Source organism: Amblyomma maculatum, chromosome 6, assembly GCF_055883805.1.
Source record: "Amblyomma maculatum isolate TAMU_Amacu chromosome 6, ASM5588380v1, whole genome shotgun sequence".
Lineage (NCBI taxonomy): Eukaryota > Metazoa > Arthropoda > Arachnida > Ixodida > Ixodidae > Amblyomma > Amblyomma maculatum.
The window spans coordinates 34,405,275-34,431,346 of NC_139349.1; the positions used below are offsets into that span (position 1 = coordinate 34,405,275).

The 26,072-nt window shown below is 43.7% G+C and overlaps 1 protein-coding gene across 1 annotated transcript in view; it reads right to left on the reverse strand.

Annotated features, from left to right (window-relative positions):
* Positions 1–26,072, reverse strand: part of LOC146185475 (uncharacterized) — a 49,438-nt gene that overhangs the window by 2,573 nt on the left and 20,793 nt on the right. Inside the window, exons 2-11 of the mRNA XM_084607831.1 lie at positions 23,675–23,815; positions 22,704–22,820; positions 16,159–16,230; positions 14,022–14,171; positions 13,500–13,612; positions 12,932–12,984; positions 8,624–8,763; positions 7,283–7,453; positions 5,198–5,339; positions 366–409 (exon numbers count right to left, since the gene is read on the reverse strand). Of these exons, the coding sequence (XP_084463957.1) occupies positions 366–409; positions 5,198–5,339; positions 7,283–7,453; positions 8,624–8,763; positions 12,932–12,984; positions 13,500–13,612; positions 14,022–14,171; positions 16,159–16,230; positions 22,704–22,820; positions 23,675–23,815 (1,143 nt within the window). The remainder of the gene's footprint in view (positions 1–365; positions 410–5,197; positions 5,340–7,282; positions 7,454–8,623; positions 8,764–12,931; positions 12,985–13,499; positions 13,613–14,021; positions 14,172–16,158; positions 16,231–22,703; positions 22,821–23,674; positions 23,816–26,072) is intronic.

Below are 26,072 nucleotides of genomic sequence, written 5' to 3' on the forward strand. Positions count from 1 at the left end.
AAAAACGTTTGAATCACGGATGTAACTGAAGAAAGACCTTTACTCGCCTTTGACTGAAAAGCCGAGTAACAGTGATGTTCGCCCCTTTCTGGAGGTAAACAAGCTCTCTAATTCTCACGTGTATATTATTAACCTTAATAGAGTTTCATAACATTCACTTAACAGGTTATTGGTCCCGATTGCTTGGAATGAAACGATGCGCGATTATTTTTATTCGCGTAGTTCTGCACATCATAAAAAATTTGCCCACAATACTTTAGAAAAGTAGGCTTTTCCATCAGATATCTCAGTTGTTTCTAAAGAATAATGTAACGACATATAAAAAAGCTAAGAACGGCTAAGGTCAATAACTTTAAACTGGTTACCTTTAAACTTTACCTCTCTGCACTTTGGATCTTCAGGAGGTGGCCTGGAAGGAAGGTGACAACCCAGGAAAAGGTCTTAGAAAAAAAAAATGAGAGAAAAACTGACCTACAACACCTTTGACATGAGTTGCTCGTAGGGGTGGACAAATTATCATCTATCTTGTTGACAACGTAAGGAAGATATTTTGTTAAATGACTAAAAAGAAAGTACTCAACTTGCTTTGAAGAAAACGTATGAATTTAATTCTTACTTAATTTTCTGGCTTTCTTTTTTTTTTCTTAGCTCTCAAATGTTTCCATGCTTGCATAGGGCTTTTTCAGCTTGTCAACGTGCATTTGCACTCGTTCAGTAATGATAATTTTCGCCCTGATGCTGGGAATACTGTTTCGTGTTTTATGGCACATGCAAAGCTTATTAAAGGGCAGCAGCATTTCTTTTGAAGAATTCTGTTATGTTTAAGGATTCAAATCTATAGTGCTGTAGGTAAGGCGTGCAAAGTGTTTTTGCGCTGGCTTTCAAACTGATGACGCAATCGAGGATTATAACTCGAGCTTCACCTCACAGCAGTGAATGTCTGCAGAGAAGCTCGATGATGACATTATAGACGGTTATATCCCTTATTTTCTTTTCATTAACCCACTTCTTGCGCTGATCTTTCTGATGCACCCAAACGACGTTTCTAGGGCTTTGATTCCGGTAGCTATGTTTTACTTCTTCAAACCAAGCGTTTTTAGGCGCGAAACGGACTGATACCATCAATGACGTCATTATGCACCGTCAATGATGTCATCCTTCACTATGCGCTGCAGAGAAGCCTGAAAACAGTCTCAGTTTTAAGCGCATTTTCCACCACTGATTCAAATGCTAGCGCCAAGTTATATTGCATGCTTAAAGTGCAAGAAATAACCATTCGATCCTTCGAAACTCATCAAAATATAAAACCGACATAGTTTCCCTTTGAGGATACCTGCGCCACTGCATCATGTTCAAAACGTGGCAACCAAGGGGGAATTTAAATGTCTGTTCCCACCCTACTCCCCTCCATGGATCACTGCCTTGTCGTGGCGAAGGGGCTTGCGAAACTCGATGAAGTCGTGAGCTCTGCTGTGTAGAGCCACCCAAGATAGACAGGTCACGGCAGAGAGTTCTGACAAAATGTGATTCACTGGAGAAGGTAATGGCAACCTACTCCAGTATTTCCTGCCAAGAAAACCCTATGGCCAGTCACAATACCATTCATGATATGGCGCCGGAAGATGAGCCCCCCAGGTTGGAAGGCGTCCAACATGTTACTGGGGATGAACAAAGGGCGATTCCTAGTAGCTCCAGGACGAATGAAGCGGCTGGGCTAAAGCCAAAAGGACGCTCAGTTGTGGATGTGTCAGGAAGCTACCGGAAAGTCAGATGTTGTAAGGAGATATATCACATAGCAACATGGAATGTAAGATCTATGACGCAAGGTAAACTGGATGTCGTCAAGCGAGAAATGGACATATTGAACATTGATATCTTGGGTATCAGCGAGCTCCAGTGGACCGGAATGGGAGAATTTAACTCCGGCAACCATTATGTCTTTTATTGTGGGCACGAATCCAAGAGAAAGAATGGGGTCGCTCTCATAGTAAACAGAAGAATGGGCAAAGCAGTGCTAGGGTACAACCCCAAAAACGACCGAATGATTTTACTTCGGATCCAAGGCCACCCTTTCAACATAACAGTTATCCAAGTCTATGCACCGACCACTACTGCTGAAGAAGCTGACGTTGAGAGATTTTATGCGGACCAACAATGCCTTTTAGACCGCACCCCATCATCAGACGTCGTTTTTCTCATAGGAGACTGGAATACTAAGGTCGGGAGTGAAGAAATATCCGGAATTATAGGCAAATTCGGTCTTGGCGAGCCAAATGAAGCTGGGCAGAGGATAGTAGAGTTTTGTCAAGAAAACAACCTGACCATAGCGAATGCTCATTTTCAACAGCACAAGAGGCGCCTGTGCACATGGACTTCACCGGATGGTCAGTACAGGAATCAGATCGATTATATTCTTTGCCGGCAGAGATGGAGAAGCGCTATACAAGCAGTAAAAACAAGGCCTGGGGCCGATTGTGGCACCGATCATCAACTTCTTGTTGCCAAAATTAAGCTTCGATTGAGGAAAACGCAGAAAACTAAAAGGCCTTTCAGGTGTGATCTGGATCAAATTCCTTTAGAATATGCTGTGGAAGTGAGGAATCGATTTCATGAATTAGATCTAGAAGACAGAGAGCCCGAAGAGATATGGACTGATGTTCGTGATATAATACAAGAAGTTGCTGAGGTAGTTCCAAAGCAAAAGAAATGCAAGAAAGCAAACTGGTTATCTGAAGAGGCTTTGCAAATAGCTGAGGAAAGGAGGATGGCAAAAGTTATGGGGGAAAGAGAAAGATACAAGGTTCTCAATGCGGATTTTCAGAAAATAGCAAGGAGAGATAAGAATACCTTCCTGAACATACAGTGCCAAGCAGTTGAGGACAACAGCCATTTAAGGAACACAAGAGCTCTGTATAAAACAATCAAAGATATCAAAGGAAGCTTCTGTGCTAAGCTGGGAGTGATAAAGGACAAACGAGGCAAGGACCTCACTGAAGCCTCAGAGAGCCGGGCATCCTGAAGAGTGAAGTTGAATGGGCCTTAGCCAGCCTTGCTAAGAACAAAGCTAGCGGGATTGATGGCATTCCAGCTGAGTTGCTTCAAAACCTCAACCATGACGCTGTTATCATTATGCATACATTATGTCAGAAGATTTGGACAACCCTGCAGTGGCCACAGGATTGGAGGAGGTCAGTTTACATCCCCATTCCAAAGAAAGGCAGTGCCAAAGATTGTTCCAACTACCGCACGATCGCGCTTATTTCGCATGCTAGCAAGGTGATGTTGAAAATCCTCCAAGGTAGGCTGCAGCAGTATGTGGACCGGGAGCTCCCGGATGTGCAAGCTGGGTTTCGCAAGGGCAGAGGAACTAGAGACCAAATTGCCAACCTTCGCTGGATCATGGAAAAAGCAAGAGTTCCAGAAACCCATTTACTTCTGCTTTATTGATTATGCGAAAGCGTTTGACTGCGTAGATCACAGCAGATTGTGGCAAGCTCTCCAAGAGATGGGAGTTCCGATTCACCTCATCTGTCTCTTCAGGAACCTGTATGAAGGACAAGAGGCCACAGTCAGAACTGGGCATGGTCTTACTGATTGGTTTCCGATTGAGAAAGGAGTGAGGCAAGGCTGCATACTTTTGCCCTGCCTATTTAACCTATATGCAGAGTGCATCATGAGGAAGGCCGGTCTGGACGAGTCTTCAGCTGGAGTGAAGATTGCTGGAAAACGTATCAACAACCTTAGATATGCGGATGATACCACTTTAATGGCAGAAAGTGAAGTGGAACTCAAAAGACTTCTGATGCGCGTACAAGAAGAGAGTGAGAAGTTTGGGCTTAAACTGAACATTAAAAAGACAAAGATCATGGCGTCTTGCCCTATCAAGTCCTGGAGCATCAATGGACAAGAAGTGGAAGCTGTGACAGATTTTTTCTTCTTGGGCTCCAAGATTAGCTCGGAAGGAGACTGCAGCCATGAAATTAGGAGACGCCTGCTTCTGGGAAAGAGAGCAATGGTTAGCCTTGACCGCCTAGTAAAGAGCAGAGACGACAGTCTGCCAACCAAGATCCGTATAACCCGTGCTATGGTCTTTCCAGTTGTGATGTATGGATGCGAGAGTTAGACTGTGAAAAAGGCTGACCGCCGAAGAATTGACGCGTTTGAATTGTGGTGCTGGCGAAGACTCTTGAGAGTTCCTTGGACTGCCAGAAGATCAAATCAGTTGATATTGTCGACCATAAACCCTGACTGCTCATTGGAGGGTCAAATTCCAAAGTTAAAGCTCAGCTACTTTGGTCATCTGATGAGAAGAGAGGAGTCGCTGGAGAAAGATTTGATGTTGGGAAAGGTTGAGGGTCGCCGGAGTAGGGGTAGACAGCGAACGCGATGGTTAGATGGCATCCTCGAGGCACTGCAGATGAAGTTATGTGATGTTAGGAAGATTGTGAGAGACCGGAAAGCGTGGCGTGACATGGTCCATAGTGTCTCGAAGAGTCGGACACGACTGAACGGCTGAACTGTAGTCCGAGCCTACTATTCTTCTGGGAGAAATGAAATAGAAAGTTCGCCCTTTCTGGACGATTGGTTTACCGGTCGACAGCGCTCGGACCCCAAAATTCTTTGCACTGAAGCGTCAACAAGCATAGCCCTTTTTCAAATTCTAAAAAGCAGCGATACTTATATCCTTAAGGTGCGTACAACCCTTTCAATAAATAAAAGAATTTGTAGGGACTAGCTTTATTTTGAGACACAACAAAGCTCACAATCTTGTGAGAAAAAAAAAACGCTTCTCGAGAAGATCATTCTTATAACATTCTTGTCTTAGGTGAAACGCACTGCATGTTTGTGTGCCGGAAGCGTGACGTAATAGCAGAAGTGCATATGGGCACGGAGAATATGACAGCACTGTGAAGCGTAGAACTCTCAGTGATAGGGTCTGCTTTGCAATGGTAGACGCATGTTACTCCATTTTTAATACACATTAGGATTCTTGGATGCAGTATAGAAATTTCATGTAATATGAACTTCCGATATAGCGAACGCCACTCCTATTTTCATTAGGTTCGTTGCAAGAGGGCTCAATTTTTCTGCTGCTCTTTAAAGAACGCAACGAGGTGGCTCCGTGGTAAAATCTCTACAGCATATTTGCTGCCATTCCACGCCTGACTGATTAACCAATGAGGCAGATTTCACTCACCTGTAGTAACAGTAGCGTTTACGGAAAATGAGGACTGCGAGAGCGGCAGCAAAAGCCACAGAAAACAATACAGCTAAGCTGACTCCAACAATGGCTCCCAATTTCCACATTTTGTCGGTTCCTTCTCCAGTATACTGTGCAGCTGAAACAAACCGAGAAGTGCCCGCTCAGCTTAGCTTTTCGCAGATTTAGCACGTGTTCCCAACAACGTTGAAATAAAACGGGGAAGTAGCATATAATGAAGATCAATGCATCTCCGCACGTTTAATAACAAGGAGAGTAATTTATTGGCGCTCACTGATATACAGTGTCGCCAGCGCGCAATATTCAGCAGGGTATTCTCGGTTGGAATGCCTCGTTTAGCACAGAGATGAGTTAAAGTTTTCAGAGAATTTCGGCTACGATTCCAATGATGTACGAATGCGGGGTTGCACGAAATTTCTGTCCCTGTGGACCTGGTGCGCTGCAGTTTCAGCTGTACATGTGGCGCCATCTGGATGCCGTCGCGACAAATGCCAGAAGTTTTAACGTGGCCTGTGCGACCTCTTCCGGTGCAATGGCGCGCTTGACGGTGGAAGCCACGGGTTTGGTCCTACTTTATGGCGCCATCTGGGAGCCGCCGCGTCAAATGGCGGAGATTTCACCTTCCTTAAGCCTGGTTATAACAAGCCAAAACACCTGCCGCGATAGACGACTGGTCGACACTCTTTGCTACAAATTCCGGGCGCTCGGTATCGAAACCGGCCGGTTCGAATATCTTCGACGCTTTTTTAAGTGCGAAAGCTCCTCTAAATTAGGTCATGGTCCTTGATTGGCCAGTCATAAGCTTTATCACGCTCTGTTGGCTGGCTAGCTTGGACCCGTCCGAGTGATTAGTGCGATGGAGCCGCTATGCAGGACTTGATTGTGATGACCCACGGGAGCTCAAACTGTGACCTCCCGAAAGAGCTTAGCCAATTAGAGCGATAGCATAAGCGTTAGACGATTTAATTTGCTCGATTCTGACCTTCCGGAAATATGCTTGGTACTAAAAGCGCAAATGAGTTAAGGCAAACATCAGCGGCCTCATGCCCTGCATAAATATGTAGAGAACAGTCAGTGACATACTATCAGTGCCGATGTCTTTGAGTCATGGTATATATATTTTTGCTAGCAGAGAGTCGAAGGCAGCGATGTGACTTCATACTAACCAGTATACAGGGCGCCCCAGCTAAAGTCGCGTTATACAAGGTGTCCCAAATAAGTTTGTAGACGAGCCCGCTTTCATCGCGGCGAAGCATTTACGCGCGCAGAAAGCTGTCAAATGCCATTTTTTAAACTTCCCAGTCTTCCATTGCTGACGAATAAAAAGGTCTATGCTACGACTACCTCGTCAGAACCACCTGGGTCGGACCAGTTCTGTGATGCACGAATACAATCATAGGCACACCTGAGCGTTGAACACTTCAGCTCTTCATTTAAGGGTATGATGCGATGGCGTAGGCTACCAGCCAACATATAAAGCCCTGATTTAACGAAAATGTGTGACCGTCCTTGCGTGGCGTAGGCGTAACGTGTCTAACTCAGAATGCAAGGATTCTGGCAGGCTGAATCAGATATTACCCTCCCATATGAAACAAGAGGTCCGAACTTGGCAGCTCCCGCCAAACGTAACGTAATAGAACTCTACGCACCATCAGTGCTTGGCCATGTCAGCTGCCAGATACCCACTGCCAGTGCCATGCTCGTGCCGTTTCGCTCACAACGCCGATGCTGGATTTTCTGGTTAACGGCGCATTTAACACTATCGCGTTAAGTGATAATCGGCAGGGCTGAAACTAAAAAAAAAAAAAATACAAGGCTCAGATGGGAACTGTAGACGCAACTTCCGTATGATCTGTGCGTTGCTCTTTCGTGTTAGCAACAGCAGCGACTTTCGGCATTTTTTGCCTTTAAACACATTGTAATATGACGTTATAAGCAAAAGACGCATCCGTCACTGCAGGCCTCTGTTGAGAAAATCAGTAGCGGCACAAAGAAGCAGGTGATCCTATATAGAGTAGGTACACTGTGAGCAGTACAGGCAGTTGCCGTAAGTGTGCTTACCACGACGACATGTTTGTAGTTCAAGAAAGCCCCGGTGAATGCTTTCGGTAACATTGCCACTGGAGCAACGAAGCATGCAATGGCCGTCTTCATTAGTGCAGTAGTACACCCCAGCGGAAAACTTGCTGATATTTTGGAAGTAGTGCGAGCACAGGTCTACCGGAACTGGGCCTGCGGCATCGACACGTCCAGAACAATAACACAACATTTAACCAACCTCAGGCTGTTGGGCTACAGTGAAGCTAGATAACGTCGACTTTCTGAATGACAACCTAGCTTTTAGTTCCTCATTTCAGGCGTGAATGGCGTTGTTGGCATAACACAACGTGCGACTAACAGCAGAGGACATTATACGATAGAGCTTCAAGATGATTCGTAAAGCGCTTCTGGTTGATTTCCATGACGACGCCCTCCTCACTAAAGGTGTCAAACGGCAAGCAGGCGCCAAAAGTGCCTTCCCCATGCTAATTGTTGGTTATTGCAACGCAAATACCTGAAAGGGGAAGAGCGTTGGGAGTAACGACACAATGGACGCTAGCACCAGGAGGATGTTGACGAAATAAATTATCACCACCATCTAGAGTACTGCCTTAATTTCCACTAAACACTGCACTGTGACAACAAGTTAAAGAGTATTTATTCTACCTATGAGTTTATTCTTAAACATTCATTAGTTAAGGAGCGTCAGGCTTGCAAAATAAAGTTTGATTCATATATCATCCTCTTGGAAACGCATATCTGCAAAAAGCAAAACTGTGCATATATCTATTTAAAGTTTTCCCAGTTTTAATAGAAGGCATAAGCCTTATTTCACTTCATGAACGACAAACAGGAGGTGCTCGAGGAAAAACAAGCACATTTGTTTCCAGTCGTAAATGTACAATATCGCACGAGGCTTCTGTACTACAAGGCTACAGCATACCGTGCAAGCGTTCAGTTGTTAATTATTGCTGAGCCACTCTCACAAAATATTGCGACATAATATGCAGAAAAGCAGTTTTTAGGTGCAGTCATCAGAATCAGGTATTGCATTCATATCGTACGAAACAAGGTGCCGTGCAAGCGTTCAGTTGTTAATTATTGCTGAGCCACACTCACAAAACATTGCGACACAATGGGCAGAAAAGCAGTTTTTAAGGGCAGTCATTAGAATCAGTTATTGCATTCATATCGTACGAAACACGGTGCCACTTATTCCGCTTAGATTTCTGGCACAGTTATCTCAATGACTCATTGGGCTTTAACAATTATTCTCTCAGATTTAACCACCAAACATTTTGCCAGGCTGACTGTCAGTACGAAACAAAAGGAATAACGATCAGATTTGCAATTTTCCCATACCTGAAACGCTTCCTTTGACAATACGCAAAGGCGGGAATAGGCAAGTCGTTGCACCAAGGGGTACTTCGCACAGGCGAACCATATTGAGCACAGATGAAGGAGGCTCCCTGGCGAATGTGAGCTCCGTGGTGACTGTCTCTCTTTTGCAATGGTGGAAGCGGAATTGAAAAGATCTTTCAAAAAACAACACAGTTTCTTTGTTCACTAGTAAACAAACGTTCCTTAATTTGGCTCTGCACGGTAATTTTAATTCGCGTCACTTTCACTGAAGCAACCACATGTCTACTAGTTATTTTTTGTGTGTGTGTGATGAGAGCTTTATCTTAACGAGTTTCGGCGGCTCTCATGAAACACTCGCATCAACAGTTTCAAGATGAGGCTTATGCACAGGCTGGCATTGAAGCACGAACAATCTGTAACAACCCTCCTACGTTGTACCGCGGAGGCTTTTAAGTTTGGTGCTCACAGGCGGCATCGTGGTGCCGGCTGAGAGCAAAAAGAATAAGGCTGGGCCACGTGTGCTTTGAGTGGAAGCAGTCCCAATCTAAAAGCCTCCCACATTGTCTGTTTTGCTACTCCGGAATCCCGACAAATCAAACAACGTTGTGCATATATAATAAAACATCCTTCTTAATGTAAGATAGCTTACTAGTGACTGTAGTTTTGCTTAGAGCTCATCAATGACTTTTGTCACGTGACCACGAAATAGATATACGTCACTTTTCCTACTATTTTAATAGTGTATATATTGTAGGCTTGCGGTGGGACCGTGAATGTGATTGCATGAAGTGGACGCTGAACAATCAGTTTATCGGCAACCTATGTGATTATTTAAGGGAGACCTGCTTGCACTCTTTCTTCTAGTTTCCTCCTACTCCCTGCTCTCTTTTTACTATGCCTGATGGCAAACTCTTGGAATAAAAAAAAAATACATATTTTACTGGGTTTCATCTACGAGTGCAATTTCTTCAGGGTGCAGGATGCTTTGCTTTCGAAAACGCTTGACATTTGGAATACCCCTTAATACCTGGCAGTCTTCGTTATTCTGAAATGGGATACCCTCGAGCTATCAAAGTGCTTTTTTTTTTTTTCAAGAAGGAAGAAATAAGGTAAGTAACTCTCTGGAGCGCAGACTGCTGAACCAACGCCACTGTGTTCCTGTCCATCTTCCTCCTTTCAATCGATTTAGGCTCGAGAACGGTGTTGTTCAATCACTTTAGACGGGGATCCTTGAGAAATTGGCCAACGATTATGAAAAGGAGATGTTTGACGCAGCCATCGAGGTATTTGAATCATAGGCGATCGCACACACAAAACTGAATACCAAACGGCGTCGTCGTTTGGCTTCGACATTTTCCACGCGCCCATGCTCAGCTAGTGTGTCATGCTGAAATTTCTCCCGCATAGGGAGCATGACAGATCCGCTAATCTCGCCCTACCCTCGCTGTAGCCACCTTTTCGCCTTTCCTCCGCATGCTTCCGCTGCACCTTTCTTCTGCGCTTTCCTCCTCACGCTGTATTGTGCATCACCGTACATTTATACTCTGGTTTGTTCCGCTTTCTTAGTTTTTCATCTTCCGCTGTTTTACTTCTACCGGTTACACCGTCGAGATTCACGCCGCTACACTCAGGAACGGAATCGTCAAAGCTTCGCGCGGAAAGAAAACAACAGTCTTGAAGCGGATGCAGACGAACCGATGGCCTCATATTTCGGCTGCAGTGCTCTATGAACTGGTGGCTTCTGACTTCTTTCACAAGTGTCTCCAGCGTAACATCGATCAAGCTTAAAAACACCACAATCAGTCTTGGAGGAGGAAGTAGTACGTCCGGTACTATTGGGCATATGCACTGTGGGAAATGGTCAAGAATGATAAGCGGCCACTCTCGGGCTACATGTGATACTGACTCTGAGATAATGGTTGTTTTGATTAATAGGGTTTAACCTCCCAAAGCACTTAGGTTATGATATAGACGCCGTAGTGGAGGGCTCCGAAAATTTCGACCACCTGGGGTTCTTTAACGTGCACTGACATTGTACAGAACACGGGTGTCTTGCTTTTCGCCTCCATCGAAACGCGGCCGCCGCGGCCAGGATTCGATTCCGCATCCTTGGGCACAGAAGTCGAGTGCCCTAACCACTGCGCCACAGCTGCGGTACGACTTCGAGATATTACACTCGCAATGTTGTGCGCCGAAATGAATAATGTAGATGTATATAGGATTTAGGAGATACTATATATAAGAAAAAATACTGTTAGTGTTCGAAATTAACAATGACAAAACACGTTTTGTATTTTGTTTCGTGTTTTGAAATATAAAAATGTGCACGTGAAATTATTCTAACAAATTGTAATTCCAAGAGGGGTAGAGATTCTTTGAAACTAGCCATGTAAGTCATATGTCGTAGGAAAGGTTTAAAAAGAAATACAAAGTTGCTGGCTTCCCTAAAAAAAGAAAAGATTACCTATATAGGTGACTGCATGCTTGTCATGATTTTTCTGCCACACTTCGAAGATATGTAAATATTTCCCAATAGGAGAAGCATATAAGCTTTGTCCACTAAGCGTATTTACGTTATCACGAACATTCACGTAGTACCACCAGTACACATGTGAATGGCTATAACATCTGCGATTTAAATTGGTACTGCACTTGAGACTCGTTCCTAAAATGGTTAGCAGCAATCTCTACTATGTCATAGCGGTTGTATCGCAGTATTTTTTACTTTGAACTTAGAAGGCTCAAAGGCAGTGATTCTACGTTTCATCGTACAAACAAAATGTGGAGCTCAGGTTGCCCTGGACAAGGTCTGAAATGCTATTCCAGCGCAAAAGTAGACAAAAGGACTGGTTGCTTTCTGCGCTTCATATTCCTTGAAATTAAGTTAAACTGCCGTTATTTAAAACCGCATTTACGGACTGCTCAGACTGAAATCTGCAATCTGCGAGATCCGCTGAAACAGACTGCAGAACAAAAATATGGAGACACTTAATCTCCGCCTCAAGGATATAAACACTCAGTCTTATGTAATGGCACAGTGATTAGGTCCGCTGCGGCCTCTTTTCGACGGAAGCGAAAAGCAAAGTGCCCGTGTGGCATTCCATGTCAGCGCGCGATAAAGAACCTCACGTAGTGAAAATTTCAAGACGTTTCACTGGAGTGTCTCTTATAGCCTGAGAGTCGTCATGGACGTTAAACCCTGTAAATCAAACCTTAACCATATGAAGCAATAGCGGCCTGTTCACTGTGCTCAGAGTGCAAAGCAGAGCAGTTTATACTGCTCGCGCGCGCATTTTTTGGGGCAACAGAGCACGTGAAATAGCGCAGAGTTCTTGTGGCCGTCGCATGTGGCCGCAGCTATGCCACTCTAAACTTCAGGATAGAGACAGCATTAATTAATGTACCACTCGCTAATTATTACTTCCTAATTTTTACCGTTCTAACAGCATGCGGGCTCGTTGGCCATCACTCGTAACATCCACGTACGAGTGACATCTCACGGAATGCATATACAGCCCAGTTGTTCTCATTGACACGCACAAGTGGGTCTTGCGTGGAACAGTCGACATCGTGTCTGGCTCGGAGCGTGAGGGCGTGGGTTGACAAACACTCAAGTTGTGGGTAGTTTTTCTCCAGCGATATTTTATTTATAAGATTAGTTGGATGGATGGGATGGATGGAATATAAGAGCGTCCCCTTTGAAACGGGGTGGTAGCAGTAGCTATCATGCTAATTTTTCTCCATATATCTTAATTATTGATTTAGAATGGTTAACTAAACCATCATTCTATTTATTAAATTTTGCTCCTACATTACTAACATTATGTCACTTCTCTGCTTTTAAGCCACCAATCTTCCAGTCGTAATTTGCTAGTTTCCACCGCCGGTTTATTCACCCGGCCACTGTTATCTCTAAACCCCAGAGCTTCAGGAACACTGATTGCGCCTGCATCAACTTCCGAATGGATACCATTGCATTCGAGTATAATATGGTCAATTGTTTCACTGGAGTTTCCGCATACAGCACATGCGTCATCTCCATTGTTAAAATTTGATTGGTTTGTGATGTGCAGCGACATCTATTTCGCATTAGATTACATGTTTTAATCAGTTTGATTCATCGGTGGAGTCCTCCTTCTTTAGCCGGGAGCAGTAGCCTGTTTGAAATTCCCACACGAAGTCACGTGGCTGCGACGTAATGGCCCTGTCGATCAATCAGGAATATTCACTCACGGCGATAAAGGGATGACACCGGTTTTTTTTTTGCGACGCAAGACCATTACACAATGACGTAATAAGTAGGCTCACCCGCAGCTGATGACTTTGATGCCAATGAGGTCGCTCCCGTACAAATTTTTCATCTGTAAAAACAAAGAACAGGTGTTTCATATCACCTCCAGTTACTACATTGCAGGAAGAAGGCATTTTGCTTTCACGGGGTCTGAGGGGTCTCAGGGGTCTCAGGGGTACAACGATCAAGGAGCAGCAACCCCCTTATGGGGGTGAAATAATTGCAGCCGAAACACTGACTCTAGTACTTAGTTGAGATGGTGCATTTTGCATTGTATGTGCTCTGCTTGTGATGTCTAAGGGCAGTAAAGTACCTAATCGGGCTATCGCGAGCATCTAGCTGTTGGACACATCTTTATTGTATTTTCAAGAAAAAAAAAACAAAACAGAAAAAAAACAGCGCAGACAGTACATGCAGCTGCCGCGAGGAAAGGTACATGTTGAAGGTTTTATTTTTTGACTAATTAATTGGTGTTTTTATGCTAGTACTAGAATTAAGGTGACCATAACATTTTGTGCGCAGTGTTTTTTAGGTGAAACCATGGGGCACAAAAATTGTTAGAAAGGACTTTCTGGAGGCACTCACTGCGTGGTGGACATCTTCCTCCATTTCTGGACCGGTGCAACGAATCAACGGTGAGTCTTCTTCCATTTTATAGTGATTTTCTCGAAAATCAACGGTATATTTGTACTCTTCTTCTGCAAAAAGTGAAAAACAGTTTTTTTTACTCAGACTTTACGCGGGAAAGAAACACTTAGCTCGCGCTCTCTTGCCGCAGCATTGCTACATTTTGTTTTCAAGAAATAAGGCACTATGTCCAGCATGATTTAGATACAAATTTAACAATATATTAAAAAGGACACACGTTCCACCTATGGATTAGATCTGGAATCGCAAAATATAGTTTCTGATATAATTTTTACACCTCAGAAATGTGCGTTTTAACTTCTCTATCCCCGCATTTGGTTACAATCAACACAACTCTGGTGCAATATTGTTAGAACCTGAAATAGAGATTATTATTAAAGGTAAAGTTTTATCGCGAGAACGAAAGACAAATAGTTGATGAATGAACAAGCCCAGAAACCGGTTTAAATAACTGCATACCTGGCATGCATTGCCGGGACGTATAATTCCAGCGAAGGGGAGGCAGGCAAACACATGTTTCGGTATAGTCCTTTAAAACGCACCAACTGAATGGTGTGCTGCATTCTTGTGTCTTGGTTTCAGTGCATGTGCCTGAAATGGAAAGCTGTTCTGAAAAAGTAGGGCTGTGTACTAAGATCACGGGGGAAAAGCCGAGTTAAAAGCATGTAGCTTTCGGCTGCACACGAAAACTGGCTGTTCCGTTTTAGAACAGCCGTTTCTTCATCCTAGGAATAAGTCACTTTCTAAGTTTTCTATATACATTATTGTGAAAGCACTAAGTTCGCATTTACGTGCACGCAAAATATATCGGCACGCGTGCGTCATTCAGTGAATAGTTAGGAGACAAAGAATAAGTGTGTGAATTAGAGGTTGAAAAAAAAAAAAACTTACTAAATGCCAAATTTGGTTGATATGGAATGATTAATTATTTAATTAGAGTCAAAAACATGTATTAAACGTTGAAATAGCGTGGACGTGGATATAGCGCAGGTATGTACTCAACCGGTAGTGACGTGAAATCTGAGTGGAAGTCGTCAAAATTGTTACACAAGAAGCACCAACAAGACAAATAAGCGGTCCCAACAGAATAAAAAGTCATGAATTAACTTGAATTAATAAAAAAACAATAATTAAGAAATAATTTGCCGAAAAAATGTAAAAAAAGGGGTGTGCTCTTGGTAACGGCACTTCGACGCGGTTGCCATGGGGACGCCGCCGGTGACGTCATGGCATCTCCAAGGAACAAGTGACGTGATGGGAGAGAGCGGCGGCGCGATGGAAAAAAAAAGCTTCCGCCGGTGACCTCATTGCGCATCCCAGCGCAACGTGATCTCGGGAATAGGTGACGGCGTGCGCGTGGCCTCCGTTTCGGAGCGGATTGCGTCAGTGGTTGCCTTCTGTCGACGAGTGCGCGACAAGACAGGCAAAGAGAGACAAAAAGAGGCGAGGAGTGGAAAGGAGACGTCAATGTTTTCGTATTCCCCAATGCGGGTGACCGCAGTGATCTCAAACATTTTTTTTTTCGACAGATGTATTACACTACAGGTAAATGTAGAAAGAGTACTATCATCAGATGTATCTGTACATTTACCGCTCATACCAGACGCATTTGATTAAAAAGGCAGCTGTAAGACTTTCACGGCGCATTGCTGAAAATCATTCGCGTAAAGTTTCGGCCTGTGCAACATAAAAGAAGTTGATAGTTTGGGTTGCTTCATTCGGAGCGCGATGGCTTGACAGTGCAGTTAAAAAGAGGTGTCCTGGAGGCGTGCGAGAAAAAATATTATAAGAACGAAAACAAACGTTTTTGGGCCTCTCCACTGGCGTGAGCACTTTGCTCCTAAAAAAAAGTGTATATCTAGGCATTTTACTTTTATGGAAAGGGCCAAAGGAATATAGCCCAAGCCCTAGTACATTCCAATAGAAGGTTCTTGCGCTGCCAATGAGTTTGGAACTTTAAATGGAGCAATAAACAATTTTGCGAGGCGACTGGAACTGTACGCTAGTAACATCAGTACAGAGTTAGGCAATAATTGTACCAACGGTTAGAAGTAAAGATAAATTCAGAATATGAGAATATGAGGCTATAAATGTTCACAACAAAATCATGCTAATTATTACAACTCGCGGCCTTGACTGCAAAAACATCGTCAGGTAATAGTCAAGACAGGGCTTTTGCTAGAACTACTTGCTTGTTTCATGTTTAGTCCAACTCAAGAATGAAGGCAGCGATAAAAACTAGGTTTAGAGCTGACGAGAAAGAACGGGAACTTTCTCTCTGAAAATAGGAAGGGCTTACACAAGGTAGCACTTCATTTCTGAAGTCAGAGCGGAAAAAAAAAGTTATACGTCTTGAGGTTGTGACTCTCGTTTCTGTCCCTCCAGCTCCTCCTCCGCATAAAGCGCTAAGCCTTCCCGTCACAAATGCTATGAATCCTGATCAGTACTTCCGATGGACTCGAACTGTTAGCAGCCATTTCTGTACTTACTAAGAAAGGCCGAAATTAGCACATCAGTCTGAAAGACACCACACACGTACTTAAACAGGAGTCTGCCAGCTCAATGCTTTTCTCGTGGCATCTACACCGCGGCTTGCCTGCTTCGATAGCACACTGGCGACCTTTCTTGGCACAATCCTGCTGCTCGTCATCGTTGCATTTTGTTTTAACTGAAAACACAAAAAGAAGAGTTCAAGATCAGGATAATGTCGAGCTGTGACTGACATTAACCACATGCATTCTCACTCGAAAATCTGTAACACTTCAACATAAAGTGTGTGAACGTAGCGCCTTTTCATAGGTTATCGCAGTGCAGCATTCATGCCTTGCAGTGCGTTGTAAAGAGGCAACATTTTCTCACTAGCTCCTCAGTACAATCTAAAAATGATTTGCTTCAAGGGTGATCAGCAATCAAGAGAAAGCAGATAGCCATTGACATGAATTTTTGAGCAAAGCACTCTGCCTAATAAAAATATTTGAGATGCCTAATAAAGACGGAGAATCCTTACACGCAAAAGCTAAATTTACTAGAAATTTCTGTTTATAGCGTCCTCGTCTTTATGACATGGTAGTAGAAAAGTCCTGCAAAGTATTTTAACAATTGAAATGACAAATAGTGAAGGTAAACTAACCAAGCAGTTCGATAAGCCAGCTTGGAGTTCGAATATTACTGGGCCGATTTTTACAACATCGCTTCAGCTGGCCACTTCTTGTGATTCATGGAGTATCACACTAATACCAAAAGTTGACACGAATTTTTCGCTTGTTCTGATCGCTTGCTCGCTGAGTAATACTTCAGAAAGTACACCGCATATTATATTTCAAACTTGAACTGTCATTTCGTCTTATTTCAGCAACCATTTCAAGCGCTGCTGCATGACTTCTACAAAAAATATGATAACACTATTGCTAGCGGCAATTTGTCACTTCGGAGGTCACTGTGAAATGTCTTGAAGCATGTCTTGTGATTAGGAAACGAAAAAAAAAACACATTTGAAAGGAAAGCTAAGTCAAAATGTATGGCGAAAGTGCACCTGTGCACGTCAGGCCGTCCGCGCTCAGTTCTTCGCCGTCAGAACAATTGCATGTATAATTGGCAGCGATGAGATCCACCGGATGGCAGCCATGTTTGCACAGTGGTTTGGAGAGACCGGCATAGCAAGCACCTATAAAGAAATGCTTTGTTCATAAATATAGGACACAAAACCACATACTACAGAATTGATTTCGCAGCGGTCGGTGCACCTAGATGTACAGTCGTGAGCAAAAGTGGAGAGACCACACTAACTGCTAAGATTGTTTTTTTGATGTATAAAAAGATGTGCCAGAGAAAATTGCTTGGGCAAGAAGGCAAGTATATTATGCATGGTACCTAATGCACTTCTCAGAAATAACTGTTTCACTGTCAGAAAAAGCTGGCGGGTAGTTTTCTCAAATCGCATGGTCTCTCCACTTTTGCTCATGACTGTACAAGGCCCAACCCTGTTGTAAAAACTCCTATTTTAAGCGCCTTGTTAGCGCAATGTTTTGTGCCCCACGAGCTTACAAGGAAGGAGAGATAAAACGAGGTGAAAATTTCAAAGATCCATTCAGAATTTATAAAGCCTCTCTATTGAAAAAGAAAAGTGGATCCACATAAGATTTCATTGCATCCCGTACGAAGAGTTTATAAAAGGGATGAGAAGCACGAAGTTCTTTTTTTAAAGGCTGTATTTCAGCTACATTTTGTAAGCCTTCGGAAGCGCAATGTACTCAAATCATAACACTGCGCAGGCCTCATTCTCAGAGCTGATGCTGAAAGGCAGGGCAAACCCATGTCTGTGGCTTCAAGCAAGGGCCCCACCGGGGTTCTCTAATTTATCGTTTTACTGAGTCAATATCCAGACAGCCAAACTTGCCATAAGACACACATCGACCCTTCCCTCAGCAAAATGGCTAAATTAGATAAAGCCGCAATAACTATTTAAAACATTGGTTTGGCAAATACAGAAATAAAACACTGGCAGTAGTTTAGCTCTGGTTAAACCTGGTAAGTTGTGCAAGCAATACTGCAATGGTTGCGTTTAAGGTTCGGCATGTAGTGTAGCTGCGGGTGTAGCTTCCGTTTTGCTAGCCGTTTTTCACGTTCTTCAGCAGTCTCTTGAGCCCGTTGCCGTTTTCTGTCTTCGGCGCATTGCCGATGCTTCTCCTTGTAAGACCGCATAGCATCTGAATTACCTCGACGCGAACTCCTATTTCTTTCTTTCCACTTTCGATCGTCTTTTTATTACTGCGCAATTCCTTACCCTAGACCCTGAGTCCCGGTAACCGCTTTGGCGCAAGTGCCTGGATTTCGACGCGCGCATGCAACATCAGACCTTGCTCGCATCGCATGCGGGGAGAGAGTGCGATCCGGGGAACGCCAGGAGTGCGAAGTGCGTAGGACAGGAGGGAGCGGTGTGTGTGAACGTGCCCTTCCTGCCTTCCCTTACGGCGCGGTTCAGTGTCGACACAGCTGCGGCTCAAATAAGCGTGGCGTCCGCCGGGGATACGCGATGGCTCGAAACCTGGTGCCCCCCCCCCCCCCCCCCCCCCCAGTATTGTATTGCTTACGCAATAAAATAAGCCGAGTTCGCTTTCTCATCCTACTGAATAGTGATTTCTTTTTTACGCAGCTCTTCAGAGAGCCAAACGAAAAGGGTTGACGGCGACCGAAGTATAAATAATTTTGGAACCTTTACTGCATTGTTCAATAAATTTGCAAGTTCTCGAACCGACAAAGACGACAGGAGTGAACTGGGCAAACGTTGACGAAACTCGTTTGTCCCAACCACTTCTGTCGTCTTTGTCTCTCTGAGCAGTTTCAAATTTATTATGCAATACCAACTAACCCTGACTCTTGAGAGTTCCTTGGACTGCCAGAAGATCAATTCAGTCGATATTGTCGACCATAAACCCTGACTGCTCATTGGAGGGTCAAATGCTAAAGTTAAAGCTCAGCTACTTTGGTCATCTGATGAGAAGAGAGGAGTCGCTGGAGAAAGATTTCGTGTTGGGAAAGGTTGAGGGTCGCCGGAGAAGGTGTAGGCAGCGAACGCGATGGTTAGATGGCATCCTCGAGGCACTGCAGATGAAGTTATGTGATGTTAGGAAGATAGAGACCGGAAAACGTGGCGTGACATGGTCCATAGGGTCACGAAGAGTCAGACACGACTGAACGACTGAACTGACCAACTATCCCAGCAAATAACTTTGCTGAATTGCTCCTAGTTGTGTCATCGTGCAGGCAGCAAAACACTTATACTGAAAAAAAAAAAATACGCTACATGCATTGCCAAGGCGCCACTTATTTGTCTACTATCGAAGCTAGAAGGCACTCATTACAACGCAGAAGCACAAAAATTCCATTGCTGATATCTATGCTGCCCCGCGGTGGTGGCGCAATGGTTAGAGCGCTTGATTACCGCGGCCAGGGATGCGGAATGAAATTCCGGCCGCGGCAGCTGCTTGTCGATGGAGGCGAAATGCAAGGTGCCCGTGTGCTGTGCGATGTCAGTTCAAGTTAGAGAACCGCAGGTGGTCGAAATTTTCGGAGCCCTTCACTATATCGTCTCTCATAGCCTGAGTCGCTTTCGGACTTTAAACCTTATAAACCAAATCAGACCAAACTAATATCTATGCTGTTTAGGTACTTCAGGCTAAAAAAATTATATCTAAATTCGCTTTCAATAATTGACAGATGAAATCTACTCCGTGCACGAACACACTGGATATGACGGAAATCGAAAATCGGTATAAAAATAAAAAAATTCGTGGAGACAAAAAGTGTAGAAACCAGTAAGCATAGCGTCGGTACGACTGAGCTGATGGTATATAGTGCGCAGCGGCAAAGGAGTTCACCAAAGATTTCTATTTTGTCATGTGAAGATAATTTTGATAAGCGAAAACCCTAAAAAAAGTTGACGAGCCAATCAGTTTGCGAAAGCTCGGCATGAAATTCAACCCTGGGATCGAAGGATGCTTATCTTTCAGTTCCGTGTTACGGCCTTTTCTGCAGGTCTGCAGGTGTCGCATGGTTGACAGTGATGCATGCTCGAGAAGTGCCTCAGGGACGCGTGAAGAGCCCTTAGGAAACGTTTATCGCTGAGGTGATGGTGTGATACCCAGCTTTGCCATCCAAAAATCCTCAGTTTCCCTAGAGCTAGCTGCCCTTCGTTGTGTTGTGTGGCATGAATTCAGGATTAAAACACAACCTCATTTTCTCAAAGGACGCAAACAGAAGAAGACGCATACACGAGGACGTCACCTTTGTGTCAAACAAAGTGCTGCAATTACGAGCATATCTTAGCAGAACGAGCAAAACTCGGAACGTATACATACAAAATACTCAATTTTACCAATGTACGTACTTTCGCACCTGCTTTCGGCGAGATTCCAAACACTGCCAGGTTTGCAGTACGGCTCAGTCAGGAGGGATTCTACGATTTAGAGAAGAGAACAGTGATAATTTTCAATGTTTTCTTTATTCAGGTTGTGAAAAAATACTTTACGTGCTGCGAAAGGATGTATATATGACGGCAAAGAGATTAGAGTGATGTAGAAATGGATGTCCACTCCCGAGAATATGACGTAAACATGGAAAAATGCACAAAAACCAGCGATGTACATATGTCGCTGCTGTTGAATCACTGCGAGATTCAACTGCCGAGCCCAAAGTTTCGGGTTTAAATGCAGGTCACAGCACCACATTGCGTTGGAGGTGAACAGAAAAAAAAAAGAAAAAAAACGCTCTTCTGTTTTTGTGCTGGGCGATATAGGGGCATGTTTCAAATCTCGACGCTGGTTTAAACTACTCGACTGCCCCTTCCCCCCCCCCCTCTCCCACCCTCTCCATCAGCGCCTTTTTTAACCATTACCAGCTTTTAAGCGGTGGGACATTCAAGCATCCTCACAATACCGTATCGTATTATTTCTCACGCTCTAACACCCTATCGTACCATACATGCCTTTAAAAATGCAAAAGCATGCAAACCGTACCGCACCATTTGCCCTTTTCGTGTATTATCCCAAACAAAGATATGCGAACTGCGCGGCATCAAAGTGCTTCGCTGTTCGATCTTGTCGCCGAGCTTGTACCTAGCTTGTAAATTTACGAACACTTTAGAATTGTCCAGCATTGTTCTATGGACGAATCGCGTATTTATGTTACTTACTTTTGTGTTTTGCGCAAAAATCACGAATACAAAAAGGTCGTATACATTTCTTTATATTATTTTACAATTATGCTCTTACCATTGCAAGAAGCAGCACTCCAACCTTGGCAGCAGCGTGTATCTTCGCTCAATTTCGTATCCCTGCATATGTCTTGGCAGGTTAAATTTGGAAACAAGCAGGCGATAGCTGAAAAATGAAAGAAATTGTTACTGCGGGGTCGAAACGAAGCAGACACACAAATATACGGGTATCCGAGCTAACTTGAGCCAAATGCTAAAGGAAGAAATACTAGGGGCAGGCGACAGACACCAGTTGTATATTGTTGGCAGCCACCTAGCGCACCATGGCGCACCTCAAGGGAGACAACACTGTTAGGGATTAAGGCGACACCAGGGAGCTAGGGGACTCCAACTTACACATGCTCTGAGCTTGAACGAATGATGTAAATATTTTGTGTGACAAGATAAGATTACAACTTACTGATGGTGATCAAGTCAGGCTGCAGTACACAATTATTTTGTGAGGAAACTGTTTTTCAAGCAGCAATTGTGATGTACGTTATAGAAAAAAATCCTAATGAAAGCAAGACACAGTGTGCGGATCATTACTCGAGTGAAATCGTAAGGTTGCACTTACAGACGCAAACTCCATTGGACAGTAGAGTTCCGGGCCTGCAGACGCAATGTGGCATCACGGTCTCATCGCCACTTTTCTCTTGCTGAAGTTTTCCTCCAAGAGCGATGCATTCACTTGTATAGGTAATGTTTTCTGAAAAAGTTCGAAAAGGAGGTGCTTTGCAGCCAACAATTATATAAAAAAAATCAGAAATATCCAAAGAAAGATTGCATGCGCCTGAAAAACTTTAATTTCCCCTGGATGGAGTTCATTTTCTTCACACATTAAGTGTAAGCACCTAAAGAAGAAATACGTCGATTAGGATCTTTAAGGTTAAAGTGTTCAGCATTCGGCATACCACGCTGATTTCCCAAATAAGGCGCGCCGCTTAAATGCGCTTCAGTAACCCGCAATAAAATCTTGGCTGTAATGAAATGCCAATAAAAAATTAAAACATCCTTCGACGCTACTGTTCACTTCTCCTTTCTTTATGTTAATCTAGGCTTTACTACACACCATAGTCAGTAGCTACTTAGTGCAGTGCTCATGAGTATTATAGAAATACCACTCATGAGAATGCCTTCTTTACAAAGAAATCACTAAATGCACATAAGCTTCAATCGACGATCATACGCTTTGTGTTTTGGTGCGGTATGCTGAAGACATGCAGGTAAATAATCAAGTCAAATAAAAGACATCGCTAAATGTAGTAACCGAGTAAAAAACTACAGCTTTGTAAAATACGTTTGAAACATTTTCAAAGACATTTTGAACAGTTCAAAAGGCATTCTCTAGTTGCCTTCAGTTGCCTAGAATTCAAAGTGTGGATAGGTACCTTGACAGTCTTTTGTTATATGGGGACCTTCTTGACAGACGCATTTGGCTGCACTGTTTCCACCATCGTCGACGCACTGCGACCGGTTACACCGACGCGGCGAACACGAAAAAATATCTGGAAAGTGGTATCCAAGTGGCGATTACCTATAAACACAGCGCGAATGAAAGAACATTTTTGGCACGTCAGCAATACGATATCTGCTGCCGAAATACTTGTCCCGACGGAGCCCTGGTGGCGGCTTCCGTCTGAGAATACGCTGATGACCACGGCCGTGAATATTTTGTGTAAACTAACGACAGCTCTCACGCCTGTAAATTACAATGTACATATCTCCTGCTATCACAGGTCACGTATACATTTGGCGCGTAGGTCAAGCGAGAGGAAGGAAAAGTGCTAAGAGTTTAAGACGAAAGCTTGTATTGGCTCTCTCTGACTCCATCCTAGGTTCAGCCCAAAAGAGCGACAGGAATCAGAAGTCAACGTCATCGGGATCATCAAATCACAAACAATGTTGTAATCCACGGGTGGTTTATATTTATAACTGATTCATAAGGATTCGCAACGGACCCACAACTGAACCAACCCAATGATATTTGTGAGTTTGTGCTAACATTTAAAAACTCATTTTTTTACTGCACCGCACTATGCTTACTTACCTACTATGGCAAGGGTTTAACTCTACTGGAAATGTTCGGCCTGGAAAGCGTAAGCGCAACACAGCCGAATCGTGGGTTGGATATTAAATCACCAGACAGTGATTTCATGCCCATACAAATCACCTAGAATGAATGGCTAAGGTCTATTATTGGTGGTTTATTTCTTGGGGTTCTGACAAATAGAAAGCACCCCTAAATTTTTAAAAGAAATCAATATTTTTAATTGTGATGCTGAAGGAGGCAATAAGAGGCATACAATATTGAAGGATTGTCTAGCTTCTTGTTTTATTTCGCCTACTCGTTTTTACTTACGAAAACATCGTTGTGCAGCAGCGTTGAAATAGCGCCGTTTTCCGCAGTCACATGCAAATGATTCATGATCACCCCTTGGTAAGCATTTAAAACTCCCACAGAAACTTCCCGCTGACTGGCACGGGTCCTCTCCTAAGGTGGCTGAAATAACAACCAAAAATAAAATAGAATGTGATTGCGCCAAATTTCAATAAAATGTTTAGAGATTACAACCAAGAGAAAGCTTTCACGCCTCCAGACGTTGAATTGTTCAGCGTTGACAGGGATTTTTGGAGGTTTACTTATTTTACATTTGCCCCACCTCAGTAACGAGCGTAAAGAAAGCAAGTCAGCATGACCTGAAATGACGCGGAATATAAGAACGAAGACATTTTAACTATTCGGTAACAGACCCATATGTAACCAGGCTCCGTGCTATATCCACTTTATTTTTTCTGTACGTGCTTCATCACATCGCTAAATTAGCGGCATCTCATCCGCGAGTGCATTCGTTGCAATCTCACGCCCACCTGCATTCTGCGTCAAATGCGGCAACCGAACACGAAAAAATGAAAATTTCGAGTATAAATTAACCGAAATGAAACCGTGAACTTTCTGCTGCTGGTGATAGATGTTTATGAAGCAACTGCAGCTTTAGCCAATAAAAGAAAAAAAAACACCTTGGCACAAGATTTTTTTTTTTAATGGCTAAAACTGCAGTTGCCCTATAAAAATCTATCATCACTATTAGCAGAATGTTCACGATTTCATTGCAGTTAATTTAATTTCGAAATTCTAATTTATTTAGGCGACACAATTTGCCGATGTTTTACGTTACTTCAGATCGAAGCTAATTTTCCCAAGCTTTTCACCCTCGACAAGCCGGGCACCACGCTTTTCTTTTTTTTGGCCAAATTTCGACAAAACACAGCACACATAAATGAACATCCACACACACTTCAACATTTACACACACTTGACACTAGTAGCATATACCCGTTCGTCGTGGCAGGCCTTGTCAGGTTAAAATTCCCTCAGTAGCGTCAAATTTTCCAGCCTTGGTACCCAATCGGGTACACATGATTGCGACTTTAACACTCTAAAAATATGTGTACATTTTCTCTAAAATACATTCGGGCTGGTCGCACGTCGGGATCACATAGATAGCCCGCCATTCCGGAGCGCCATGTGCTATGGAGGTCCCACAGCATTATTTAATCAAACGGCAAGCCATCCCCATTTTCAATAAACTGAAACGTGATGCCGTACGGTTGCAGTGGAAACCCTACTTTATTGGTTCGTTGTCGGACATCCCAAAAATACTCATCCTCCCAACAGGGAAGAAATACATGGTCTATTGTTTCAGGTGATTTTCAGATTAGGCAGTCTGCACCCTAAGGTAAAAATAAACCCCTTTCCTCCAAAAACACTTCAACAGGTAACGTTTCCGCCGAGCACCAAGCCAAGGGAAGTTGTGTATTCATTGTATAGTTCTGGTGGGAATACAGGATCACTGCTGACCAAACCGCGTACCTCGTAGATGCGAGGCCGTGTGCAAATAGCTTCAATCTGAGTGCATCACTCTTAGCGCAGTTAGGAAGCATTCTAGCCTGCAAAACGCGTGAATATTATTAGGACGATAGAAACAGCCGCTTTTCCACGAGTGCATTGCTCCCGCAGTGCGGGACAAGCAGTGCAGTTTTTTTCGATTTAAAACAGCATCCACAGGGAGACTGCGGTAAACGATACGAGGGCGGTTTTGACGCTTAGACAGGTTCTTTAGCGGGCGCACGTGAAATATACAGGTTTAACAACAGAAACTCAATGCTATCATGGAAGCCCACGTATTCATATGATCGAGGCTACACCAGGCATCATCAGGACAGTCCAACGGCCAGCTCTGAAAAGCCTTCGAAATATTGCCTAAAGGGCCTGCTGCAGGAAACAAGGAATAAGTAACATGGGCATTATGGTAAAAACCCATACTGTGCATGCTCAAAACCTTCGGAGATTCTGCATTTTCCAACCGCATCAGTGGCATGGACATAAGGCGGTCAGTTAAACTAGTTGGTAATACAGTCGATACCGAAACAGTCGATACCGAATATATCGACATCGAAAGAGATCTCTAAATAGTTCGTTATAACAATAATTCGATGTATAAAACATACCAAAATGTCAGCTCCTCTGTAGTCTGGGAGCCTGAATGCGGCCTACCCACGTTAGCCGCAGTCTTCTTGCAGCAATCAGCTATAATTTGCCGGCAGCCCAACCACGAAGCGCACACGCACGCCAGGCAACAGAATGGTGCGCACTGGATGCATCTCTACGTGCCGCTCTGTGCACGCAAGTGTGTCTTTCTAGTAATTGGTAGGCACAGACCGGTTTGTCGGTCGGAGTTCACGCTACAATGGCGCGG